General features: G+C 38.5%; 5 protein-coding genes across 10 annotated transcripts; 2 read left to right on the forward strand and 3 right to left on the reverse strand.

Moving 5' to 3' along the window:
- Positions 1–523: 523 nt before the first annotated feature.
- Positions 524–939, reverse strand: LOC128683983 (selenoprotein M-like). The gene is made up of 2 exons (XM_053770119.1): positions 853–939; positions 524–766 (listed from the first exon to the last, which is right to left on the reverse strand). Exons 1-2 carry the CDS (start codon positions 937–939, stop codon positions 524–526), a joined length of 330 nt encoding a protein of 109 aa, XP_053626094.1.
- Positions 940–1813: 874 nt separating this feature from the next.
- On the forward strand, positions 1814–7279 carry LOC128683715 (caspase-6-like). 2 transcript variants are annotated; one of them, XM_053769619.2, is made up of 8 exons: positions 1814–2280; positions 2560–2737; positions 2874–2960; positions 3387–3506; positions 4376–4560; positions 4919–5145; positions 5461–5744; positions 6003–7279. In XM_053769619.2, exons 1-8 carry the CDS (start codon positions 2149–2151, stop codon positions 6212–6214), a joined length of 1425 nt encoding a protein of 474 aa, XP_053625594.1. In that variant the 5' UTR covers positions 1814–2148; the 3' UTR covers positions 6215–7279. The 2 variants fall into 2 exon arrangements, with proteins under 2 accessions (XP_053625594.1, XP_053625595.1); XM_053769620.2 differs by lacking the exons at positions 1814–2280; positions 2560–2737; positions 2874–2960 and adding an exon at positions 3004–3022.
- Positions 7280–7354: 75 nt separating this feature from the next.
- LOC128683716 (protein CNPPD1) lies at positions 7355–10657 on the reverse strand. Of its 4 annotated transcripts, none has more exons than XM_053769621.2 (5): positions 10444–10657; positions 9909–10005; positions 8972–9177; positions 8603–8731; positions 7355–8208 (listed from the first exon to the last, which is right to left on the reverse strand). In XM_053769621.2, the coding sequence occupies exons 1-5, from the start codon at positions 10492–10494 to the stop codon at positions 7531–7533; spliced, it is 1161 nt and encodes a 386-aa protein (XP_053625596.1). In that variant the 5' UTR covers positions 10495–10657; the 3' UTR covers positions 7355–7530. The 4 variants fall into 4 exon arrangements, with proteins under 4 accessions (XP_053625596.1, XP_053625597.1, XP_053625600.1 ...); XM_053769622.2 differs by lacking the exon at positions 10444–10657 and adding an exon at positions 10265–10374; XM_053769625.1 differs by lacking the exon at positions 10444–10657 and adding an exon at positions 10152–10173.
- A 151-nt stretch (positions 10658–10808) lies between these two features.
- Positions 10809–22941, forward strand: LOC128683717 (uncharacterized protein). Of its 2 annotated transcripts, none has more exons than XM_053769627.1 (6): positions 10809–11316; positions 11680–11913; positions 12208–12321; positions 15683–16004; positions 16249–16415; positions 16705–22941. In XM_053769627.1, exons 1-6 carry the CDS (start codon positions 11176–11178, stop codon positions 16777–16779), a joined length of 1053 nt encoding a protein of 350 aa, XP_053625602.1. In that variant the 5' UTR covers positions 10809–11175; the 3' UTR covers positions 16780–22941. The 2 variants fall into 2 exon arrangements, with proteins under 2 accessions (XP_053625602.1, XP_053625601.1); XM_053769626.1 differs by having other exon boundaries at positions 10811–11316; positions 11662–11913.
- LOC128683718 (ester hydrolase C11orf54 homolog) lies at positions 22883–27816 on the reverse strand. Its single transcript, XM_053769628.1, has 8 exons — positions 27682–27816; positions 26905–26984; positions 26562–26660; positions 25550–25725; positions 25061–25240; positions 24509–24605; positions 23726–23892; positions 22883–23402 (listed from the first exon to the last, which is right to left on the reverse strand). The coding sequence occupies exons 2-8, from the start codon at positions 26981–26983 to the stop codon at positions 23229–23231; spliced, it is 972 nt and encodes a 323-aa protein (XP_053625603.1). The 5' UTR covers position 26984; positions 27682–27816; the 3' UTR covers positions 22883–23228.
- Between the last annotated feature and the right edge of the window lie 125 nt (positions 27817–27941).

The following is a 27941-nucleotide window of genomic DNA, read 5'->3' on the forward strand; positions in this document are numbered from 1 at the left end:
GAGATTTTTTTTACATATCAAGATAAATGCTTCAGTTGTTCATAGAATGTACATTTAGTCTTATACTAGATAGATATGAGAAATAATAATTGGATAGATTAAGAAATGAGCATAGGTATAATCAGTAACCACTTCTAGGAATAACAGGCCAGTAGAGTCTCATTTACAGTTATACCAGTAAAATAAATAAATAAATAAATATATTAGGACAAATCACACAGATTGAGCTAGCCCCAAAGTAAGTTCGAGACTTGTGTTATGGGATACTAACTCAACGATACTATATTTTATAACAAATACATATTATAGATAAACATCCAAGATCCGGGCCAATCAGAAAAAGATCATTTTCCATCATGACCCGACCGGGGATCGAACCCGGGACCTCTCGGTTCAGTGGCAAGAACCTTACCACTGCACCACCGAGGTCGTCAAAAATAAAAATAATAGAATACAATACAAACTACCTACATCAATATGTACTTTTTAATTGGGAGAATGCTAAAATAATAAAAAATTGCACTTATAACTCAGATTGCTTCGGTTTCTGAATGAAGCCCCTGTCTTTCAGTAGGTCATTGCACTCTTCCCTCTTTAGGTGAGACAGCGGGATACGATCCAGCTCCTGATCTGCTTCTCCCAGCATCACTAGTTCTGGATTAGCGCCCGTTATGAATTTTACTTCAACTCGGTCGTATTTAGGGGCGTCATTCATCACAAAATCCTTGACTTCCGGAAGACGGTTTAGTGAACATCCTCTGCACGTCTGTAATTATAATGATTAGATTAATTTATGATTATTATTGATGTAGGTATCAATGAGACCAATTGTATTAATAATGAATATCTCACCTCGATTCGTGCAGATTTTATATCTGAATTTTCATATGAATATGCTGTGGACAAAACTACACAAAATACAATCGCTATCAACTTCATTTTAGGAATATTTCCCACTGTACTTGTACCTATAGTGTTTAATAAACTGATAAAAAGAGTGCCAGCAATGCAATTAAAAAGCGAAATACAAGTAGTATTTCGATAACACAGTAAAACAAAGAATAAAATAAAATCGCTAGCAGAACAGTATCGGCATTCGAATAAATCCAACAAATCAATCAAAAACATTCTGAATTTCTGACATCTGTCATTATTCTTTTTTTTTTTGGTTATTTCTGATCAACGTAGCACGGCCGTATAGATTTGGTTTCCGTTGGGACTTGGTTTCGGAATCAGTCCTGTCTGATGTTTTCATATCCGGAATTCATGATAAGCTTACTGACGCACAAAGCCGGTTTTTTGGATTCGGAATCCCAACCGATTAGTGGCCACTTTAGCGACAAATCTAATTATAATCTGAAACTACAAAAAAATCATTAGCTGACGGTGCGGCGGCGGAGTGTTCATCGGATTAGGTTTAAGTTAGGGAAAGCCGTTATATTGTAATCATTGTTGTTCGTAAAAAGATAAAGCGTAGTTTTTGCTAAAGTATGTTTTGTCACTATCATAGAATTAGTAGGTACTACGTAGTACTTACTACAAGTTATTGACAGAACGTGACAAAGTATATTTAACTACTTTTATAAATAACAATATGTTATGGTCATTGATGATTTATGCATGGAATTAGCAGGTACTCCGTACTAAGTACCTACTAATTCCGTGGATTAATGTTATGTATTGGTGATTAATGTCATGTCATGTCCATTTGCCTTACTAATTCCATGGCCTTTCCATTAGTTTCCATAAGCATACCTCAGGACTAAACAAAAAAAAAAATACTCATGTCATGTTCATGTCACGCTCAAATTAAATTATCCAATCAAATCACAGCAACTAGAAAAATAGGTCTTTGGTTGTGATTTTATTGGATGGTTTTGATTTGTAACACAACCATTTTTCTCCGTAGGTTAGGTTCCTCAATGGTTGTTGTTCAATCACCTTTAGACTTGCTTTATACCTACCTAGTGTGTACCTACTTGCTTTGTCTGTGGAGTGAATGAACACAATACAAAAAACTGAAGTTGTTGTCATTTGGTTGGTTGTTATTTGTTATACCTATATGGGGATATCAATCTGTTTTTTAAAGCGAATTATAGTGCATAATTATATATTGGAACAAACACTACATAAACCAACTCAAATAAAATGGATCCTAGACATAAAGCCGCTATTCAGAACCATTATCCATCTCTAGTAGCGCAGACCGATCTAAATGTGATGCTTTCATCTCTTTACGAAAAAGGCGTGTTTGCTGAGCACATGATAGAACAATACAAGGTAAGTACGATACGATAGAGTAGTAGTTATCAAACGCCTAGTGCAGACTATGTCGTACATTTCCTATACCTGGACTGCTCTTCAAGCATACCAAATGAAGGTACCTTCAATAATTGACGTGTATGTATAGTAGTTTAAATAGACCACTACTTGCTTCCAGTGAAGGAAGACAGTGAGGAAACATAAATAGATTTAGAAGTCGTTGTGTTACATTCCACTTTTGTTTGTTTACCAAGATCCATGAGGAATGAAACTCTATATCATCATGTTTGATTTCAGAATCCACATACTAGTGATACAAACCACAAGCGAAATTTATATTTGCATTTGATGCGCAGAGGGCCTAATGCTTTTAGACATCTAATTGACACACTTTGGGAGAATGGTTTATGGGGCTTAGCCAGAGAGTTGGACCCTGAAGGGGAGTTCCATGGACGTCCCCGAACCACAGTTGAAAGTAAGTTATTGAAGATGTAGTGTTTTTTAAGTTTAAGTATGAACTTTTTCTTCCTGGAAGATCACATTCATCATAAAAATAAAATTCTATCTGTTTGTGTATGCTTTTCAGAATAACTGTAATATCATTGTTCTAGGATCATCTAATAATGACGAGAGCAGTTTCATCAGTATAAGCTCTAAAAAAAAGGAGAAGGCGAAATCTGAAGCTAAGACAAAAAACGGTACATAAGTCTATCAGTTGTGACACGCGAACACTCCTTTTTAGTTACAAGTTTTTCTATAAGTATGTATGTGTGTTCAAAATTTTAACTGCAGATAATAATTTTAAGATATGTTAATACATTATTTGGTAAATGATAATTAGCCTAGACTTGCATGGTTAAGTCTATTTGTACTTATTTTTAACATTTACATTAACCTTTTTGTGCAATCGTTGTTATACATATTATGTGTGCTCCAGCTCCAGCTCAAGACAACTTTCACCTGTTAGCCCAGAATTTGATTCCCAATGCACATGATTTTTTCATTGACAATACACATAACTGAGTAGTATCCACAGAATCGAGACAGAATAGATAAACAATTGTTTGACTGGCACATTTGCACTGTAACATAGATATTAATGTTAAATTGTTTTCAAATTCCAGTGACAGCATCCCCCCCTCCCCCGCCGCCAGTGCCGCCGCCCCCGCCTGCGATGCCTGAATCGAGTGAACCACCCTTTGTTGTGAAGAAATGTACAGAGCCAATTGTAGACGAAGGAAATGGTAAAGTATAAAAAAACCAGGCTTACTCTCCTTTTTGGGATAAAAGGTACTATAATATGTGCTATTCCTGCAAATATATATATATTAGATGTGTACCAAATTTTATCAAAATCTGTCCAGTAAATGTGATCGGGTAACAAACTAGATGTCTGTATATTACAATAAGTTTAAATATTTGTTTTAAGTAATCACCATAAAGCTATGTGCCCGCTGGCTTCCGGTACATTTGGTTAAATTGGATAGTTTAAAGTAGCTGGTGTTTTTCTTGACTTGAGCTCTGCTACACTATAATTTATTATTATGTTGTATGGTATTAAAAGCTCAATTTCTATGGGATAAAAGATACTGCAAACTATATAATAAACTAATTAAGTCATATCTTCCTACATATTATGTGCCATCATGTTTTTCGCAATGTGTCCCGTCCCGTTTCCCACTACGTGTCTTCTTCCCATTTCCCGCTCCAACTCCCACTTCCGCTTTCTGTAACACGTGCCGTCCCATTTTTTTATTAACCACAAACATAAATTATAATTTTTTTTTGTATTTACAATTACTGTTATTTACTACTTATTTTTATTTATTATAATTAATTTTCATTATGTGCCTAATAATTATTTGCAATTTTAATTCCGTATTTGACATATTTTTTTTACTGACTATGACTTCGTTAACAATTCTATTTTTATTAAGTACATTTTTCATTTTTGATTATGGGTATAGGTTATATTTTATTTACTTTTGAAAGTCGAATTGTAAATTAATTTTATGTGATTTTTAGTTTTAATGATATGTACCCAATTCAATAGAAATGTATTTGTTATGAATAAATGAAATGAAATGGAAAAAATAGCCACGAATGATGGCAGACATCAAGATATACCCGGTGGGCCGCGCGCGCCGGCAGCGCGTGATGCTGCTGTACACGTACATGCACTTCGAGCACGACATCGAGCACACGCGGCGCGGCGCTGACCGCGACTCCGACAACCTCAAGCTGCTCTTCCACGAGCTCGGCTTCACCTGCGCGTCCTTCTTCGATCATAAAAAAGAGGTGTGTATTTGTTATCATTATTTTCTTGTTGGGGTCGCCAGCGCAGGCACCAGACGGTCTATCTCACTCATCTATATAGACAAGTTTTGTTTGTTTTCAATCGCGGTTCATGCGTCGCACATTTATTTTTGTATGTTTGTATATTTTATGATTGTATGTATTAAAGATGTACATATTATTATATTACAATTATTAAAAATACGTATAACTAGCTTGGACAACGGATAGACAACAATAGCATTCCCAAGGAGGATTGTCTTCAAGTTGAAATTTTACATTTTTACGCTGACCTCGGGTTTCACGGCCTACGGAATACACGAAGATTAGAGAGAGGAGATAAATTAAAATCAATACCCAGGAGACGATGGCGAGCCTGCGCGAGCTGAGGAGCACGCTGGCGGGCGCCACATGCGTGTTCGTGGTGGTGTCGTCGCACGGCTACGACCGCCTCGGCTCCTCCGACAACTACTTCCGCTGCCGCGACGGCCAGCTCATCTCGCTCTATGAGTTCATCGAGCACTTCAGCAACAAGGCGCTGCCCAAGCTCCGCGGCGTGCCCAAGGTCTTCATCTTCCAGACTTGCAGGTACCTGACTACCATCCCATCGGCACTACTTCCAGACTACCATCACATCGGCACTAATGTGCGACCAGATATCACTGTTTTCGAGAGTATTTCTTTTGAGCAATATTATTTAGAAAAACAAAGCACAGTGCTAGGGCTCGAGGCCGTTCCGAAGCGGTTGCAGGCATCAGTATTTGGAATGTATATCCTCAATGCCGTGTCCCTTTGAACGTTTATTGTAGCTGTTTGAAAAAAAAAATGTCTCTGTTTGATAGCGACATTTTCCATTATTATAAATTTTATTGTTGTTTATGCCACTGTGAAACGTTATTCCAGAGGCAACAAGGACCAAGACGACCCGTTCGCGCCGGCGCTGGTGCGCGACGGCCGCGCGCTCGACAACCGCCGCGGCGGACAAGACCTCAACAGCAACAGCCGCGGAGGCAGCACGCTCGACGACCACGCGAGCGCCAAACTTGACAACGACTGTAGCCAAGGAGATGCCGTCAGCTATGATGGCCACAGACGTGTCCAAGCCCAGCCTGACGGCTCCTCGGACGGGTCGCAACAAAGTTCTAGGATATTCTCGGATATACTCATCGCGCATTCCACTGTGCCAGGTGAGTTTGGTTGCTAAACTTTAATTGTTTTATTGAAACGTAATTTTTTTTTAATATGTAATAAATAAACAATTTAGCACAAGGTTTTACTTGAATTAAGGTATAGAAGTATTAAAAATATATGTATATGTAAAACAAGAATTTCATTACACAATGGAAGTATAATACAAGCTCTTTCTAGTAGCCTATTTCACTCTCCATCTTTTTAACGTAAATTTAGAAAAGTCTGATAAATTATTCAATTTGTTTAAATTCCAGGTTACGTATCGAACCGCAACCCGGAGGAGGGCTCGTGGTACATCCAGACGCTGTGCCGCGTGTTCGCTGCGCACGCGCACCACCGCCACGTGGAGGAGCTGCTGACGCTGGTGGACCAGCAGATGGAGACCCGCTACCACCGCCAGACCTCCTCCGTCGACAAGTGGGGCTTCAACTGCCGGCTCTACCTCATGCCCGGGCTCCAGGAATGAAGCTACCACTAGTATATACAATACTGACGTAAGTTGACAGACTGTAAGGGCGGTGTTCACTTATCTAATTGCTTGTGTCACAAAAACAAAGTTTGATTGTTGTCCTTTATATCTGTGTTCTTAGAGTTGTCGATAGCGATGCAATTCATATTCCCTATATGATTTTCGAGATCATACTATCGATACAGTCGAATTTCGAACGCCTTCTCGCACTGTGATAAAACTATCTATTTTTCCAAAAAACACTAGACAGATACAAAAAAGATTTCTATTTATTCAGAAAGAGATACTTTGTGGAAAATCGCCCTTGTTATGTTGTTGTGACGACCGAACAAAATGAGGATGTTTGATCGACAACTGTGGAAGGAATAAAACTGTGATGGTAGCCAACTTTATAATATATTTATTTAGTTACATATTTTTTTTGTTATCAAGCTGGCAGTTCTGGACTGTTGCCAACCAAACTGATTTTGTCACTTTTTTGTGCATATCCCAATGTAAAATGTAGTATATTTATATTCTAAGGATCTCTTTTACCGACATCTCTACAGGTTATACTAAGTTGATGTTATTTAGAAAAATACTTTTGACTGCTTGTGACTAAGCTTTTTAGCAATTATTAGTTTAAAATTAATATTACAACGACGTTAAGATGTCGTCATGTAGAGTATTTACTGCCAATCGCATTTTACTTTGTTTACAATAAAATCATGTTTGTCTTTATATGCAAATTGATATCAATTTTTCTCATGCATTTTAAGTACATACTTGAATAAAAATGTTTAGTGATAAACTGGTTAACACTTAGGTGTAAGTGTAGTGACTAAGTATAACTTTTATATAAATAGATCAATATTTTTAAATATACAAAAATCCTAGGAAGCAATAAGGTTGTCAAGAATGTACTAGTTGCTCAAATGTGCTATATTAGATACTCTAGTAATAGTATTTTATTTTTATTATAATTGTATGTTTTTTTTTGTTTGTTAGATTATGTTTTTTGAAGCATGAGGCTTTGAGGAGCATTGAGGATTTATTTTTATTAAATTTATATTTTTTAGAGCAGCAGATTCTTTCATTTTGATATTATGGAGCAGATGCATTTATCTTTGAATACTTTTTGGGAAATAATAAAATCAATGTTAGCTGTTTTTTTATTATTATTTTTTTAGTTGAGCTTGTTGCAGCAGTTTCATAAAAACATAAATATTTGTGGGCTTTAAATAAGGAAACATTTTATTGCTTACAATGAGCTTTCAACATTGGTTTGTTAAAATTTAGAAAATAGTTAAATACATAGAACCCTGTGGTTCTCATCACCGATCTGACACAGAAGAGACCAACACACTCAGTTTGCTGAGATTCAGCCACTGTCGCACGCAACGCTGAGGCACACGCTTCACATACTCGTCACAACACTCTATATTCGAGGACTCCACGGACACAAGTTCACGCTTCACCATATCAGCATAGTCGGTCATCTTTACCAACCAGCGCTGCATCGGATCGATGAGCGAGCTCTGGTACAGCCACTCGAGCACGGAAGTCGACCACCACGGCTCCGAAGTCTTCCAGTCGTCGGCGATAACGCCGTCGTACCAATTCCGTTTCGTCACTATAGTTTCTTCCTGGTATCGCGTCCACTTCGAGCAGCACTTCGGCCCGGTCTGCGACTCCATTTCGAGAAGGACGTCGACGGTGGCGGAGTCCAGGGTCGCGTTGTTGTAGGTCAGCGGGGCGAGGACGTCGGTGTGAGAGAAGGCGGTGGCGAGCGAGTGCCGCAGCAGCAGCGAGGAGGCGAGACAGGCGGCCAACGCGGCCACGCAGCCCGCCAGCAGCAGCCCCGCGCGCCGCAGCCCCGCGCCGCCGGCCGCCGCTAGCAGCTCGCCGTATGTGAAGAAGCCCCGAGCGCGGCCCTGCCGCAGCGCCACCTGTTTCTCTAGCCACTGTAGTCCCGACTCGAATGATTTTTCATTCACAAAAACATTCCAATCCTGAAAACAAGCATTTATTGAACATAAACATTTGGATTAAAAATATAAAATAATCTAGAAGATTCCAACAGAGAGGGCGACTCATCAAAACCTATAAAATATTAACAGGATATTAAGATGTATGTACCTATTCTACAATATCCTTTAAACTCGAGGAAACTGAAGAAAAAAATTATATCAAATTGTATAGTATGAGACTGAACAAACTCAATGAGAATGTCGTTACTGCACCTTTAGTCATTAGATGAAATTTCCGAACTTGCACAAGATGCACGCGTGCAGCAACGTATTGGCTGTTAGTGTATATTATATCCATATATAAATAGAAGGAAAAGAAGAGAAATTTAAATACTACTAAGATGTTTAAATGTAATAGTTAATCTATTTTACTCACTATAGCATTCAGGAATTCCACTTCCAACTTTTTGAGCTGGTTGAGTTCCAGGCCTCCTGAAGCCGCCCATTCTGAACATATCACTTCTTCATCTTCACCGTCGTCTTGCAAGAATTTATTGCCTACCATCTGAAATTTTTTTTATTAATTACATAATTTTCTTCATGGTAATTTTATAACCGGTCTCTGATACCTTTAGCATACATTTGAACATATTTTCAGGATATTCTAATTATGGCTCATCACATAGAAATCAGACATTCACATATTAGAGAGAAGATAGAGTAACACTTATACACATACAATGTTTAGTTTAATTGTATATTCAAGTCTATTTTATAAACATTGGCCGAGCTATGCTGCACTGACCAAGGAAACAAGGAAGAGATCGGCAGGCGCGGTGGAGGCGAGGTAGTCGGGGTTGCAGGAGTTGAGGCGCTCGAGGTAGAGGATGGCCAGCACCAGCGCGCACGGCGACACGCAGGCCTGGCGCGCGATTGCGGCCGCCGCGTCCACGTGCAGTCGCCGCAGCGACCGCCCACGCTGCGACACCGACCACAGCTCGCATGACACCTCTGCAACAATTTATGGACGTATATAGTAAAGAGACGTAAAGACATATTGGATGTAAAGAGTTGAATTAAACCCTCACAGGTTTAATTCCTGTTTGGTAATTTTTTTTTAATAATGCCAATCAATCCAGTTTCAATCTATGTTTAGCTCTAATGTCACCTTTATTGACCAATTTTATTTATAGTAAAATTGTAGTATTTTTTGTCATGAAGTATAATTTTTGAAACACTTTTTGACTCCAATATTGATGGCGTCATATCATTCAATATCATTGTGCCCACTGTCATACTTTCATTATAAGCCCCAGATATTTTTGTTATTGATAAAGAAAAAAGTTTTTGTTTGACTTGTTGCAACTACCCTATTCTTTAAAGAAAGTTTTTTGTGGAAGAAATTTAACTTTGCTTAAAATGATAATATTCAATTCAATAACTGTAAATGGTAAATAATAGTGAAAGTTAAGAGTGAATGTGAAAGTAGTCTTCATTATTATGGACTTAATGGTGGCTGAGTTTGTAATTCCACATAAATCATTAAATAAGTTAAAACTGATGTAGGTTTGCTATATGCCTGGGATCTGAGGGACTAAATACTTATTTTTTTGTCCTTTGATTACTAGCTACTAAACATGGTATTATATAAAGTCATGCTTGCCTTTAGGCAACTTAAATAAAATCTGACACCAGTGCTAGAAATTAACATACACAAAAAGAAGAAAAATAAACTGATGTACCAGTAACAGGCAAGCTCAGACAGGGCAATGTGGGAAGCTGTCCGTAATAAAGAGTTTTAGTGATGCGCTTCAAGAACTCTTTGTGGTCCCCCATACTCTGCAAAGAAACCATATTGTAATTCATTGTATTTAACCAAGTAGACAAGTGGACTATTTTGAGAGGAAAAGATATAACTAAAGAAGTTAGAAAACGAAAAAATAGATTAAAGTATACCCACACTAGAGAGTAGAGTAGGTACCTACACAATAGACAAATCATAAAATGAATTCTGAAAACCTAAGTACATATCAGTTTTTCCACATTACACTACAAAGATAACCTCATGCCATGGGCAGATAGAGCAAAATTCACATACTGTTAGCTACTAAATTATTTTATTGTATTCTGTTTTCTACCAGACTATGTATTTGTCGTTATTAACTAATTATCATACCAGCATTAAGCCAAATGATGGTACGATTTATCAACGTAGGTAGCGGGTATGTTGGCATCATCACATCACTCACATATAAATGTGACCTCAATGTTATTTACCTTAATCTTCGACCTGGAACCTTCCCGTCTTCTCTTCGATACATTTGACATTTTTACGTATTAATGCGTAATCCCCAAAATCTATAAACACATAAAAATGTGAATAAATGTTGTGGAAAGTTATAAAACACTGCTTTCGATTTTAGTTTTGGAGAAAAGCAAAAGAGATAAAAAAGAAGCGATGACAATTTGTCATTGTCATTCGGAACTTAACAGTGTGTTTTTGAGTTTGCGTGCGGGCTGCGGTGGTGTGATGTGCGGTACCACGGACGACGGTGCGTACGGCCAACAAAGCAGACTACCATGAATGGGGCCCTTTATTTGGCTCTCTGGCCAGTTCAAAAAATAGAAGAAAATGTCAAAATGAAATGTCAGTAATGACAACTGTCATACGAACGAAAGAAAATTTTGAAGAAAATTAAAATCGATGTTTTTTCGATGGGAACGATATCCTCTGATATTTTATTTAAATATTTGCAAATATTAACTCCAGATTTTATATTCAATTAAAAAGTATTAATTTCTTTTAAAGACACCTTTTAAGTATATGTTTGTTTGTACAATGTGAAGATAATAGTGCTCAAAGAGGGAGTGCTGTCAACTATATTGATTTCCTTTATTTCTGGAAGAACTCCTTGAAATGATGTCCAGAGAGCCGGCGGCCCGTCTGTAAAGACCACCACATTTGCACAAAAAGCATAGTTTGTCCAGCGTGTGTTATAATGCTCCTTCATGATGAAAACTAAAAGTTTTCTTCTGTTTTCGACGTCTGTGTTTGCTATCAGTATATTTCTGATAGTATTCCACTCCCAGCCACCGCAGTCCATACAGACAATAGTTATACAGACCCATCAGCATTTCAAGGATTTCCAGGTAATTTCAGTGTTTTATTAGATCTATTTGCTATTCTCTCTAACCAGTAGCAATGTCTGAGGCGCCTGGTAAAAGTCAATCACATCTATTATATTATTATTTGTTTATATTTTATTATATGAAGCTTCTATTTCATTGCATATTGCATGTGTCAAATGAAGTTATAGTTTTGAGTTTACTGAATTGCGTAAAAGTTTTCCTTCTCTTTTTATTTATTTATTACACAGGTAAATTGGTTAATTAAAATTTAATAATTAATTTAATTGAATGAGAAATTGTTTTGTTATGTTTTTTCATTTTATTTCTGTGCTTTTTAACTTGAACAAATGTGTCACACCAAAACAGGTATCTATATCACCACAGGAGAACCTCCGGGATGTGGAGGAGAACCACCTGGTGCAGGAGAAGCGCTACTTCAAGCTGCTGGGCTTGGATGGGCAGGTGGAGCTGTGGCACAACACCACTGTGCCCGTGCTAGTCTCGTACGCCCGTGGCGACGACCATGCTCTTGCGGTTAGCTTTGTGCGGGCTGCACAACAGCTACCTTTCACTGTACTGCTGTACAATTTAGGATTAAAACCTTATTCCTTGGGTGTGGTAAGTGAAAGTCTAATAGGATATTATTCATCTCAGTTCTTGTATATTTAAAAATATAGGTGTAAGGGAATTGGCCTATCCTTTGCCCTATGTTTTAGAGACTTTTGTGTTTGTAAATATGTATTATGAATATAAAAAAATAATTGAAATGTAGTTAAGAAACTAATACTGAGAGAGATGAGCTGACTTATTTTGTTAAAAATATATATATATATATGTTTTGTTCTGAAATTCCAAAGGAGGCAAAGCTTTGGTTGGCTGTATTGGCTATTGGAAAGTGTGTCTGGGTTTCAGGTATCAAACTACTGCAACTCGTCAAAGTGTGCCATCATTGACTTCGATCTGGGGGCTTTTCCTTCTCATGTCAGCGACGAGAGCATCCACGCCTTCAGACCACTCATCATACAGGTGAGACAGGTTTTACTAATTTTTTAGGGTTCCGTAGTCCTACAGACAAGGAACCCTTATACTTTCGCCATGTCTGTCTGTCCGTTCGTGGTTTAGCTCAAAAATTATTAGTACTAGAATGATGTAATTTGATATGTGTGCATATTAATCACGCAGACAGAGTCAAATGAAATCTTGAAAAAAAAAAACAAATTCTTAGAGTACACACGTGACAGAAATGATTTTTTTTTTCATCTTATCCTGTTGTTGCGGAATTTTGGTAAATCTTGTACTAGTTCTCCCATACACTCGCCATGAAACCGCTAAATACCATATTTCAACTTTATAAACTCAGTAATTACGGCTGTGCGTTTTCTGTCAGCCCTCTAATTTAAACACAGATTCTGTTGTCAACCTTCATTGCCGCTCAGAAGAAGCATATTTTTTTAACATATAGATATATGACACAGTTGTTAAATACTGTTAATTAGGCGTAGGGAACTTAGTTACTAAGTTACAGCTTCCGTGACCTTAATAGAGCTTGAGCAGAGACAAGATTGTGTAATAACGACATAGCAGGTTGTTGTTTAATTGGCATGTTTCACGGTGGACATGTCTGTCTGATTCGATGAATTAAGTTTGAATCTCATAGAAAATTAAGTAAAATACATTTATTGAAAGTAGATTATATTGATTGCACAAACCACGCCAGAGGTCATGCGGTTTAGAAACAAATATTGATTATGTCGATTGTATATATAAGTAAATGCTTTGACTCTGACATCATTGAGATACGATTATGATGAGACGATGACTTGTCGTTAGCAGAATCTACACCTGTTTTGTCAGTTCACTACGAAACATTTGCTTGTCCTCACGGCCGTGGAATACGGCCAGGCTCACCGACAGTGCGATGTTTGCCTAGTATCTTATCTCAAGCACACAGCGCCGCGGTATACGATATTTACTCCCGATTACAGCTTTACATACATAATTACATGCATTACCAAGGCCTCACAGACAATTTCTCGTTTATTTTGCGATTATTTTCTATACTTGAGCGAAATTTCATCGAAATTTATCTAGTAGATTTTAAGTGAAGCTCCGCCCGCTTGCAAACATTAGCGTAGATGTCACTTTTCAGCTCTCCATCTATTTCTACATTTTTTTTATTGTGCTAATTGTTTATTGTTCTGGCTTAAGGGATTTGATTGATCTTTTTATTATATTAGTTACTTATACTAGTTGTTCGCCGCGAACTTAAACCGCGCGAACAATATTTTTTTTACAAAATTGTGAATATTTCAATAACGACTAAACCACACGCCACACGAACTTAAAAATTCTATTGACAGACCCTACATATTTTTTAAATTGCATCAAAATCAGACCAACGGTTCGAAAGTTGTCGCGTTACAATACATATATACAAAAATATATTTTTGTCCCCAAGTTCATTTGTGGACCTCGCTCGCTTCGCTCGCTCAGTCAGTCAATTAGGTACGTCGAAGACTGATGACAAAAATATAAACAAACTTAATTATTTAAAACTGAAAGAGAAGGCGGCGTCGTGTTGTATCGAGACCTTAAATTTAAAGCCGAGGACAGAGAAGTGCGGCAAATACTCCACCGACAAGAGCATAGCTCTTAAGTAAGAAGAAGAGGCTAGTTCCGGAGCTTGGTTTCCGTAAGAATTTCGATATAAATTGTATTCTGCGTTCTAATCTAGTGTTTATACTATCCGTATGCCAAATATCGTCTAATTCCGCGCAGTAGTTTGCTTGAAAGTTACATTCTACCTATGAAGATACATAAGATGGCACTCCGTAGGTATTTCATTCTAACGAAATTAAAACGGATCGTGACGTGCAAATGACGTATGCACTTCGCTTTATGAACATCTGTCGAAAAAGTTATTAGTGAACTAGGTATATGTACTAGACAATCTAGCTGGTCTAGAAAAGTCGGCGGAGCGCGCCCGCACGTGCCAAGACTCCGGCCTTGCATGCCCGACGCCTGGCGACCACACTGGCCGCATTGTGATTGCCCATTGATTAGTTTTAGTTTCAGCCCGATAGATTTTAATAATCCCCATTCATCGTGGTTTTATACGGCCCTGGCCTTTTTGTAAAACCAAATCCTTTCGTTGTTTGATTATTACATACGCCAGGAGCCCCCGCTCTTTCGTAGCTCTAAACGTACATTATATCTATTTATTTATATTATTTATATTATTATATGCAACCATATATAACTTGTAAGGTCGTATTTGCATCAAATTGTTGTCGGTTTCCCTAAAGTAAAAATATTGATATGCCGTTGTTCTTCTCTGGAGGACTAAATAGATAGACAGTTCACATAATGCGTTTTTCCATATACATTTCTCACTCCACTTACAAATCATCCTCTACAGGTCGTTTGTTGTTGCCCTTTACCTGATAAGTGACCCATAATTTATACGAGAAATCACTTAGAGCGAAATGATTAGGTACTTTGATCTAAAGTACTGATATACCAGATAACTATCATTGCGGTTTCTTCTATTGATAGCTCGTCTAGTTCGGACACCACAATTACGCACACGACTATTGATTTGAACTTATTTTATCAGCGTTAACTTTAAGTAGCCTGTTCGTTGGCCCGCCGCAACCTAAATAGAATGAAACGTTTTTACGAATAAAAATCGAATATATTTATATACATCATACAGACGCACCTGTGCTTTCGCCTGTTTTGTATGGAATTGTAACGCATGCGTGCATATACGTGTGTACACGCTCGTTAAAACGTCAGACAGACGGTCGGGACTTCGCGGCGCTACAGCCGTATATGCAACCGGAACACGCGATGAAAGAGGAACAACTAGATTCGCAGTGTTGTTTGAGGCCCTATAGTGTTGGAGATCGTATCTCATTGTTATTGTTAATCATCTATTGTATGTTTGCATAACACATGCAAATAAGGAAACGATATTCGTGACCGTATCCCCGCTTGCGCTTTGAAACTTGTCATTTTAGATACTCATGCGTTTTATATACTAATGAGTCAGAGAGAGGATAACATACTTATATGACTGGGTGAAGGAGTTGCTGTTATTGAATAAATTGATGATTGCAAAATTTAATACCTTATCATTCTAAAGTCAGAATTCCGATATCCCTATTTAAAACCGCTTCGAGCTCTCTTTAGTAATAGTAGAATTTGTAATCTTGCGGTCCATCTCGGCTTCGCTCGGGTAAAACCATATTAAATTATACACATAAACCTTCCTCGGGAATCACACCATCATTTGATGAAAACCGCATGAAAATCCGTGCAGTAGTTTTTGAGTTTATCGTGAACAAAGAGACGCAATCTGTTTCATTATAACAATGTATTCCAGCATGCTCTAAGCCGTGTGGGCGGCGTGGTGTTCTGCGAGAGCACGCAGCGCTGGCGCAGCAGCGGCCGCGAGCTGGCGGCGCTGTGGTCTCGCGTGACCGCGCGCGGCGCACTCGGCGTGCTGGCCTGGCCGCTGCGGCCCGCCGTCACCTCGCTCACGCACCCGCGCATGTTCCACTACTTCCACGCCAACATCGACGACTTCCTCTTCATGCAGATGGTGGACGTGACGCGGCTCATCATCGCCAACAAGCCCGCCACGGCCGACATCATGCGGCCCTGGATACAGTGCGCGCTCACGCTCGACTGCATCATGCCCATAGGTCAGTTAGGCTCCCTATTTCATATCTGTGTATTTGAATTGTGGTTCCGAAGGCATATACCAGTTATAACAGTTACCATCTCTTTGCATCGTATTGTTGACGGTCGTGATCCCTGTGACATGTTATTAAAAATTCTGGAAAAATAAATTCTAAACCTTAGCCATCAGGAATATAACTTTAAATATTTCTGTGGGAAGAAAGCAAGAAAGAGAAAATATTGTTGAATTTGATAATGTATCTGCAGGCGCGCAGTCGGGCGGCTGCCGGTTCGACAAGAAGCCGCAGTACCGGTACTCGGGCTGCCACGAACAGGACGCCAGCGCGCTGAGCGTGGCGCTCGGGCTCCGCTCCGGCTTCGAGGAGGCGCGCTACGTCGCCCGCGGCCGCGACTGGCGCCGTCTCAGCCAACAGGTCTACATATGTCTGCATGAGATAACTAACATTCGGAGAGTTGGAAAAGTTATTTAAAATCAGAGTTCGATAAATTAGCGATTAGTATAAAATCTGACACCAACACTTACTAAAATAGAACGACTCAATCAACGCAAAAGGTAAAATATGTAAGGATAATTACACTTACACATTTTACCTCACGTTTACAGGTGACGACTAGACAGCGCCATCACATTTTTATCAATAATTCGTTGACGCTAGTGTTATATACAAATATATTGATGGAGTGAATGTGTCACCTTGGCAGGAGGCGCTGGTGGAGCTGGCGGGGCTGCGGCGCAACAGCTCGGAGGCGGACGAGCCCAGCGCTGGCGGACGATAACTTATTTCGCCCTCATGAGACCCACTAACATTGGAAGTGAGTGATCAGAGAGTACTCCCGATTTGGAGTACTATTTTCAGCATCCTTTCCACGTCCGATGACGGTACGCATGAAGACAGTGGAGTAAACTACGAGCTTCACGTTTATGGGTTTGTGACGTTGTCACCGTAATAGATATGTCACTTTCGTAGAATGTGTGTGGAAAGATTTGGCTGAGCATATTTTGTTTCAGTATGTATTCGATCTCATTTAATTTATAGTAATAAATAATCTGTGATTGTGATTCAAAGGAGACGACATTTTGCGAAAGTGACCAAATAGTACCACGAACGTGGCGTTATATGCGTCACAGTAATTCGTGTCACGTTATTAGTGATAGAGTACCCGTTACGTAGTCGCGTCGCGTTGCAGGTATCATCATTGTAGTGACACGAATGTTATGATATGCGGTAGTGTACTACAGTGTAGTCGTTTCTGAATCTAAAACACTATTGTGAAATATATTTGAGACGCGTTGCGGAGTTCCGGAAGGGATATGAAGAGCATCCGAGATAAAACAATCTTAAGCGAATCTATATTGGTTGATGAAATGGATTAACCTGTCAACCACCGCCATCGGTGCAGTTGTATATTTATGACAAAATCTGTTAATTGCATTCAAGCAGCCAATTATTATTATTAATTCAGTAATATATATATGACACAGCATGCGGCAAATATTAGGTTCATGTATAAATAGGGGAGACGGTACACTTTCTCCTGTTTGTGGTTGAACTTAGTATGTGGCCAGTCGTTGCCGGTTGAAAGGTTAATCTTCATAGTCACTCAAATAACTATTGTCGGTGATCGTTCCAGAGTTGGGAAGGAGAGCCTCCTCATTATTTATTAACTGTAGTTAATATAAAGTTATATAATATAGTTGTACTCGAGCACGGCTATGTGTGGCGCCACTAGTGTGCTGAATTTATTGAATTTATTAAAGATGTTTCAACTTATATGAATCTCAGTCAAGCTTTCAGTGAACTGTTGCTAATTGTGTAGCATTCAAATGTATGAGCAGAAAAGCAATATTTGTACTTTAATTTTATTGTAGAACAATTAAATTAAAGATTACGTAATTTCATACAAAATTAAAGTCATTTTACAAAGTGCATTTTGATGTTGAAGCATATGTTAGAATATTTTTTTTTTCATTTTTAAAACTTTATTGCACAATTAGTACAAAGTGATGGTTCTAGTCAACCATTCGACGAAACAATCTAGATTTTTTATGATTGATTGATTATTATCTTATGAAATATTTAATCAATCTAGATTTTTAGTATATATTATCTTATGAAATATTTAATACGTATAATATCTGCTCATATGTTGTAATGCTGACGACTGATGTGACTTCTCATGTACATTACGCAGAAAGTTGAAACGTCCATAGGAGTTTGAATGTAACTTGTTAGTTCCTTAGTCGAACGTACCTGGACTATGTCAATTCTCGCGAATTTTGTTGACGGTGCTCTGTGCCCGGTGATTATTATTATTAATTGTATTATTCGTAACTGCTTTTTATTTGTATATTTCGATTTTAGCCCAGTGCTTAGTCCGAGTGAAGATTTTATTTTTTTATCGTTTTATTGTTGTTTTAACGTACTCGCTGCGGAACGCTCAGGCGCTATCGTTTGTACAGATATATTTCTACACCTTATACACGTTTTGTAGTTTCCGTTTTGAAAAAATGTTGCCACAAAATGCTTTTTGATATTTCTTATTGCGGAAAAAATAAACCGCTGGATCGCTGCGTCTATTTTAAACCTTTTTAAGGCCATACACAAAAAATAAGTTGAACTGTATCACCGAGATCAAGGTCAATTTGTTCCATTATATTCGACACCGCCACAGTCACTTAACAATCTTCTCTAAAAAGGATCTCATACATATGATAAACGTACAATATTACCTCACGCACACTCAGCAGCGATGAGCGGCTCCGGTTGTGAAGCTAGTTGGGCGTCTACTTTCAGTTGGAGTACAATGTGATAAACTTAGTATTTACGCTGTATTTAGAATAAAAAACGCGCGCAATTACCTCTTTAATTTTGCCGGGTGTTATTATATCACAATAATGGGGGTTTTCATGGCTCCCCCACCAGATCGCGTTAGTGGAATGTGAGGTCCAGTCGTCAGGTATGACAACAACTCATTTGAGTTTGACAACTGTCATCTACATAGCGTGTCTTTTGAAAACCCTCATTATCATGTCTGTATGTGTGTCCACTACATGTTTATGTTTGTCTATAAAATAGTACCTAGTGATGAGGGAGGGAGGTACACAGAGAGTCCGTAAGGATCCTAGGATTCCATCACCCGCGTGTAACTGTTATCATAAATTTTGCCTACTTATATAGATCACAACCTCAAAGACAGTATTTCCCAGCTTTCGCGAAGCATCGCTGTTTAAATGTTTGCGCTTATTACGAGGGAATAGAAGACATTATAAATAATTACATTGAAATTAACAATTATGTATCCATACATTCTTGGCTGTTGCGTTGCCAGCTATACTATCATCGTGTCCAAGAATTTATTTTTCGCGACCTAATTAGTAATTTATTGCCAACATTATATAATCTTTATATGTATTTTTCTAATTGCTTACATAAAAACACAAAACACTTTAATTTTGTTATTTTTTGTTAAAGTATTTTATTTTTTATTTTTGTATACGCTTATTCTAAACACCCCGTAGGACTTTTTTATGCCTGTATGCATAAATTAAAAATAAAATGACCATATGTCAATATCAAATGACGGGTGTCATAGAATGCGGTGTTGCCTTTACAAAAGACCAAATACCTTCTAATTCTTTATTCCTTCTACTAATGTACAGTGAATATATACTAACTACAACAGTTAAATAGTCTGTTTATCTATAATATTTAGGTACTGTGTATTCCAATATCGATGTTGAAACATGTAGTGGCGACAAGTGCGGACATTGCCGTAATGTCTTGTATATAATATGTTCGGCTGTAATCCTGTTTTAATTGCGAATAATTTATATACTTGATCGTTTGGTTCTGATGACTACAAACTAGCAATAATTTAATATTAAATAATTTATGTAAACATGCTTATCAATACATTTAGTCGATAGAAAATTTAATAGTTTTGAAGGGTTTGTTATATGGGAATGTTGGGTCTCCGAAGGTCTCCAAATTTTGAGCGCAAAATACATTTTTACATGTATTTACAAGATTATACATATTAATCTCGTCCGCTGCGTAACGCATGTTCAGTCTGTCTCATTCTGTCATTGTGAATGGCTTGGTTCTGTCACACTGACATAACGCAGGGGACACTGTTATGCGTTGTGACAAGCAACGTGATACGTGACAAATGATCTGGTTTATGATTAACTACTAGCATCAATATGCAGTCTAGATGAAATGGCATTCGGTCGCGTGCTGTGACATGAGAGCAAGTTCGCGCCGATTTGCATTATTGCATATTTGAAGACCAAAGGGGTACGAAAGTGATGTTGAAAACACTGTATTGAAATGTAAGGATCTCATTTAACGCTATTGTAAATAAACCTAGCTATCACAGTAACTGAATGTTTCTAAGACGTTGCAAGAAGGGTAAATTATGTATCTAGTATAGCAAATTGTTATGTTCACAGTACAAGATCCTCGCGACAGAGTGGGGAGGTTACGATAATCATATGTACAAATTAGGTCAATATTTATTTCATCGTATATTATGTGGTAAACGAATTTACGTATATCATTGGGTCGCTTCATTCAGAGTGATGAATCTGGGTTGATATAGCGAAGTTGAAATGACGCGCCTTGCTAATGTATTCAACATACGTAAATGTCGGTACTGGGATGCGGTATCTCAACGAGTTATATGTGAGAGACATGCTCCTCTATGCTGCTACGCCCACTTGGCCGACATCGTTGCAAATCGATGTACTTTGCTGATTTTTATGCGAGTTTTTTTATCAACGCGACGAAAACCCAGCAGTGTACTCGGAATCGTCACGACCATGGCATACGTGCGATAGAGGCTCTAAACAATGAAGCGATTTAATATAGTGTATGGATCACATACTCGTTCAAAAGTAACTTGCCATATTAAAGAAAAAATAGATTTAATTTTTGGTACTTTATGTATTGAGTTGTGATAAATATACAAAGTTGATTTTCTCCGTCGGGCATTTGTATTAAGTGCGGACCAATCGTAGTGGTTTGATTTATAAAGATTTTTAAAATATTATACATATAAATACTAGTGCCGCGGTGGTCCCGTGGGAATTTCGGGAATTAAAGTGTGTCATTCCGGATTTATTAATTTTTGCTTGAAAGGGTAACAAGCCATCTTCAAAAAATTTCGCACTTGTAATATTTATTAGTGTTATCTATTGTTCACATCTATATGCAGGGCTGTTCCAGTGGTACGGGATTCTGTGTTACAAACACACAATTTGGAATAATATGAAAGTGTCACTGTTATCTTTTCTTCAAACTTACTGGTGCTCACTAAAAATATGTTCACAGTGCCACGATTGAATGTCTGCTAGGCCTGTGCTTATGACAGACGCCGACATCTTATTCCAAATTCTGTGAATGGACTGAATATGCTAGTGTACTCGCGGCCGCGACCGATCAATTTAGATGTAACGACTTTAGGCTAAATTGGATAATTGTAGTTCTGCTTCTACTGAAGGCTCGATGGCTTCTACATACGGGTACCTGCCGTTGTGTATACCAACGGCATGCATGGCCAACCGCACGTGTCGACAGCACACAACTGCAGGACGGCAACAGGTATATAATACTATCTGCTGTCACTGACATTTATGTATAACGGCAGGAAATCGAATGGTGCAAATCACTTTGCCGTTTCACCGACTGTACGATATTGTCAAACTGCCCATCAGAAATATAAGAGTGTTTTTGTGTGTTTTGGCCAAAGAGTTCGGGCTGCAGCGTTTGTTTCTAAAATAAAGCTTCGAAATTGAAAAAAAATACGAAGGAGAACACTACGATGGGGTTTGCATGAGATTTTGCGATGTAATCGTATTGACAGCGTCATGTTAGAAACATTCGTTCTTTTCACGTACAGTAGAGGCGCTGTTCATTTTACTCATATTATTTGACGATGGCGATACGAGCAAAAACTCATGCTTTGTACTTACTGCTACCCTTATTAAAAAAAAAGTTAAAGCATATTTGAACCTAAAGTTTGTTTACACCATTAGACTACAATATTTGATATTGTCAACACGAGACAAAACAGGAAAGTATGCTTTAGCTTTATAATGAATAACCGTCTCTAAATTTGTTCTTACTTTTTTCGAATCCCGTGTCTTTTGCCACATTTCTCTATAGTATTAATGTTACAGTCTGTCTATAATGAGTAGAAAACTTATTTTTAACGAAGTACCTACATTTTTTGCCATTGCAATACCAAATAGAAGAATGGTTAAGATTGGTCGATAAGTTCCCAGCCAAGAGGAGACAGCGCCCTCAGTTGTTTTTTATTTTTTATAGACATATTGTATGTCCGCTCTTCACGTCATGATATACAAATATGGATAATCCGACTAACGTGAAGAGGGTATCACGATGTGACGTCACTCCACCGCTACGTGAGATTAGTTCTGCGCCTTAGACGGGCTACTCACCATTTCTGCCGCAGGGCAATCTAGGATCTAAAGTAGATGCATGTATTTAATAGAAAAGGAAGGTCACCTTGTTTTCTTTTGTATACCTGCACCTCTTTCCTTAAATCGGAGCGTGTGTAGCCGGTCCCGGGAAGCGACAGTGAGTGCCGCACATCGCGACTGTATATAGCCAAAGTACGCTCAAAGAACAACTTTGTTTGCCACACCAAATTGGACGTTATGTTTTATTGTTACCGTTCAATTTAGATTGGTATACATTTTATTATGTTGTTACGCTTTATGTATTACGTAAGGTGCATTTTGGATTGATGTCTTTGCCATAATATGATGTTCTTTTGAGAGTACGGTCTAGGTGCAGGATACAGGACCTAGAATGTATGAAATCCGTTTTAATATATAATTTTGAAACAAGGCAGCTTTTACATACGCATATCTTTAATGCAAATAAATTATTAATAAACGATTATAATGAAGAATATTGTCTTTTCTTTCCATCCTATTTGAGCGAGAAGTACGATATCCCATGCCGAATGAAACATTTATGCCAGTCACTCGTATATGGAAATTCCTTTACGAAAGTTACCTATTACAATTCCAATCCGCAAGGAATAAATTAACAAAAGTCTATGAAACATATTAATTAAATACATATTTACACAATTATTTCATATAAATAAAATAGTAAGAAGTTTATTCCGAACTAGTATCCATATAGATACGAGTTTAAAATCATTTTACCCCGTGAAAATAAAATGTGTCTAGCTTAGTCCCTGCCGAGGGTGTGAGTGACGGGGGGCGGGTCTATCCTGTAGACGCTGTCGGCGAGGGTGAAGTACCCCTCGTAGTGCGCGGCGAGGGGGGAGGTGTCGTAGTGGTAGTGGCCGCCGTCGCCGTGCGCGCTGCGCCCGTGGAAGTGCTGCACGCGCAGGTCCAGCTCCTGGGGATAATCACATCTTTTTGGACCGCAAAATGAACAAACGTGTGAATTTTGTTGTGCTTTCACACATAGCATCGGTAGGTGATAGGCAACAATAACATTGTCTAAGAGGGTTGACATCAGGCCGGTCGTAAAAATTAGTGGAATTATCAAAATTGTAAGGTTGAGCTAGATACTTTGTCCCTTCACCTCCGTCGTCCTTACGCTACTTGATCTTTTATTTTCTACCATGACCTTCAACCTCAAATGAAACATGACCGATGAGAGAGAACTAATAAAGTCAGGCAGTCAAAAGGATAACACAAATGGAGGAGGAATCTCACGAGGTCGCCGGTGACCAGCGTGCCGAGGTGCACGATGGGCGCGCGCATGTCGAAGTAGTGCAGCCAGCCGTCCACGTCCGCGTCGCTGCACAGCGCCGAGCTGGAGAAGTCCGGCATCACGTGGTGCTTCACCGTGCCCGTCCGCAGCAGGAACGCGCCGCCCAGACCTGCGCCGCAAACATTACAAACTAGGGTATTTTACTGGTTTTCGGAAAGTACTTCGAATTATTTATTAACTTATCTTTTCGAACTTATCTATTTTTTGTAAAAATTTCATCAGTCTACATTGATTGCCCCTAAAATGCTAAGATTACGTCGCCAAGAAGTGACGATATATACCTTAGACGATACTACTACTACTGCTAGATACCGCTATTATTGACTGATCCGCTATTATTGACCCATTTTAATCTATATATATATATCCATGGGTAGAAGATGGTCAGATGACACGAAGATTGCAAGATAACACCAAGAATAGGAATGCGTGGAGGGAGTGAGGGGAGGTTTTTGCGTAGCAGTCGGACTTAAAGCGCGAAAATGTTTGTATTTTTATTTTATCAACTATATTTTATAATTTTTCTTCCATTTAGCAAACATTTTCATATAATACTCTATACTATATTCCAAACTCAATGCATTTTGTTATATGTAGTGAAAACTTTTAAAATTATCTGCACCGATTAGCTATACTAGATTTAAAAATATCAGAAAGTATTATTCTTTATTCGACACAGTTGTCACATTTTACCGAACCGAAAACTAGTTTGAAACAAAACTCACCAACAACTTTGTCGCCGTAGTGGTTTTTGAGAGTCTCCCGGATGGCGGTGATGAAGTTGGCCGAGCCGATGCGCTTCTTGGCGACCACCTTTATGACCTGAGATGAAGGTTGATCAGGGTGTAAGTAAATAAGTCGGGTTCTGTGACTAAAAATAAACGGTGGAATCTTGCAACTCAATTTTGAAGCAGATATCTATCTATATCTATATTTGGTTTTAGTGTCGATGGCAATTCATTATATTGTGATAAGCAAAAGTTGATGGTGGGCCAAAATCGGCACGTGGATCTCTTCAATGGTTAACTGCACAGACAATAATTATCTTATGCACATACACAGCGGATATTTAAATTTGAAAGCTGTAAGCAGCAACTTATTCGTCCATAAATGGCTTTGTTTGGTGAAACGCCTCCACCACTGTGCTGTGATGATAAAATAAAAGATTAAAATATAGGCGAAATGCAGTTTTCCTTTAAAGTAAGTAACTTACTAAGTGTACTTCGCCGAGTAGACGTGCTAAGAAGTGTGAATATTAATAAACATCTTTGTGTTACCTTCCCTGGGCTGCCGTCGCTGAGCAAGTAGTTCCCGAGCAGCGCAGTCCTCGTCTCCGAGGCCGGCAGCCGCCGCTGCAGGTACCCGCTGGCACCCTTCTTGGCACCCACGGGCTCCACAGACACGATGTGCGTGCCCTGGGTCACGCTGCCGTTGCGGACCGTCAGGTCGATGATGCCCTGAAAATAGCCATGATGTTGTGTACATACTGAAAGGTAATAGATTTGAGCTAGTTTTAGTTTTCACAGACATTAAATTAAAACAGAAACCTAGTCTGCATGCTTGGTTCCTATAGTCGTATTTCGAACGCCCCCGACAAGCTGATATGCGAAGTTAGGACGGGCCGTTTCCAATGCTCCTTGAGAGCTTTTGGAAAATAAAACTAATTAATACAGATAAATAGATGCATGGTCAATGCTGGCGGCGGATTCGCCTTTAGCTAAGACGTCGAACCACTGTAAGTCGCATGAACTGTGATAGAAGTGCACCTCGCAGTTGACGCCGATGTGCGGCCAGGGCCCGGCGCCGGCGCCCAGCAGGCTGGCAGGGTCGCGCTGCAGGTGCCTCGCGAGCGCAGCCAGGTCGTAAATCTTGTCTCGCTGCACCAGAGGCACCAGGTACGGCGGTCCGCCTAACTCTATCAGCTTGGCATTACCGCTCAGGCCTTTAAAACAAGAAATATATGTTATTCACTCATGAAAAGGATATTAAAATTGAGAAGTAGCTGTCTGACTGCTCATATATATATTCTCTTTAATATATTCACTTTATAACGTAAACTATAGGTAAAATAGACTTTACGGCCTTGGATTGTGTGGTTAATACGTCTAGTTTCTCTATAAACTCAATCAATCCAATGTCAACTTTGACGTTCAGCGTCAAATTTGATGGTGCAACTCACCCTATTTCACTACAAGTCATAGTACTTTCTACATGTCAACAATTACTACTAATTATATTTATATAGAACTTGTGTGAGTGACGTCAGTATTGTAATGTCGTGAAACACTCTTTGTTATAAACGACTGGCTTGACATAAAATTTAGTAAAATAAAAGTAATAATTTTTAATGTTAAAATTAATTATTATTTTCATTTAGAACGTGACCAGTTATCAATATAATGGTACATGCTACCATATGAAATAGTTGTGAAATCAAAGTCTCAGAGTTAAATAATTATATATAAATAATTAAATGTAAAAACTTATCTAATCATTATTGTTTAGTTTACACTTGTGTAATCGCTTACATAAACAAGTCCAAGTGTGAACGATAAAAGTATTCCATGAACTATATTGATTCATAGATTACAGCCACCATTAAAACATCTTCATATTATTTTTTACTCCTTCCTGCTTATTTTGATTGTGGTTTTACATCATCATTCGCGTCATGTCTCTCAGTCGTCTCTTACGACGTCCCCTTACGATACTATTACAGGGCGGAACCACACGCCGACTCTCTTATAACCCCCACAGAGCTCAGCCATGATCCGTTACCTGGAGTGGTGAGGTTGAAGGGCTCCTGCGTGAGGTCGGGGCAGTCCACCGCCGCCACGCTCACCGACTCGAAATTCGCCTTCAGGCCTCGGGACAACACTGCGCACGGATGAGAACATCGTAATTTATCTAACTTTGTTTACATAATACTTTTGTAAAATTTCATCTACACACGAATCCTAGGAATGTATTTTAATGCAAATTATTTTGATATGAATCTAAATGTCACTTTGGTATAAATGAGAAAAATTTAAAACTACCCACATTTCTCATTATTTTTGCTTGTCTACTTACGTCACTATTTTTTTTTTAAATAAAAGATACCATAGGTAAAGATACTCACCATCGACCACTTCGCTAAGTTCCGGTTTGTAAAAAGCCTTTTCCTTGATCGGCACTTGCGAATAATCCACGCTCGCCATGCTGGAAAAATATATATTCGGCTAAATATTGGCCTAAATACTCTCGTTACTGAAATCTTTATTGGTTTCAATTGGCCATAAATGAGAATTAAGCGTAATAAAATATCATTTGGAAACCAAAATTTAGCAGTCAATGAATCTTCTAAAATCGCTTCTGTAATTGTAAATTTAACAAAAATATGCTAAAGCTTTGCAGATAAACTTCAGCAGACGTGCCACATCATCGGCTACCGTATCGAACCCAATAAGTAGGTTACATTGACCTCACCTGGCGGCTGTTAAAATCAAGGTCGCGGCCACAATGCCATAACACAAACACTTCACGCTCATTTTCATTGCTTGGATCAGCTGTTTACTAACAATAACAAGCATCGGCGGAGGTTATGGTTTCAAAAAACTAGTTTTCGAAACGGGTTTATTTAAGAATGGACGTATTATTGGAGAGTATGCGTATTGTTTGTATGCATGCTAAATAATAATCCCTAATCCTTGAAACTATATCACTATTCCCTAAAGATACGTCAAAATAAACTATTATTTATAACACCTGTATGAATAGTAGATTCCACTTCTTAGTTATTTGACCAATTTTGCTAAAATCTACAACTGGAATTGACTACAATTTCGCAATAAATTTACACCTACAATTCTTACAGTTAACCAAAATAACTTTTATAAAATAAATGAAAGTTACTTACGTTCAATAACAAAGGTCGGAGAGGACCGCAACGACCCACAAACCTCTGTGGAGTGGCGAGGTGTCGCATGCGCACTCTCCGTGTTATCTAGCGCAGATTGCGCGGTTATCACTCTAGCGGCATTGTTCACACGAGATGTTATTGTTATTACAATCACTGCAACTTATAACATTTTAGATGGCGGGATTATGACTTATGTTTTTACTTGAATTTAACAATTTGAATTTAAAGCGAATCACTTTTATATAACCAAATAAAAT

This window comes from Plodia interpunctella, chromosome 3, assembly GCF_027563975.2.
Source record: "Plodia interpunctella isolate USDA-ARS_2022_Savannah chromosome 3, ilPloInte3.2, whole genome shotgun sequence".
Lineage (NCBI taxonomy): Eukaryota > Metazoa > Arthropoda > Insecta > Lepidoptera > Pyralidae > Plodia > Plodia interpunctella.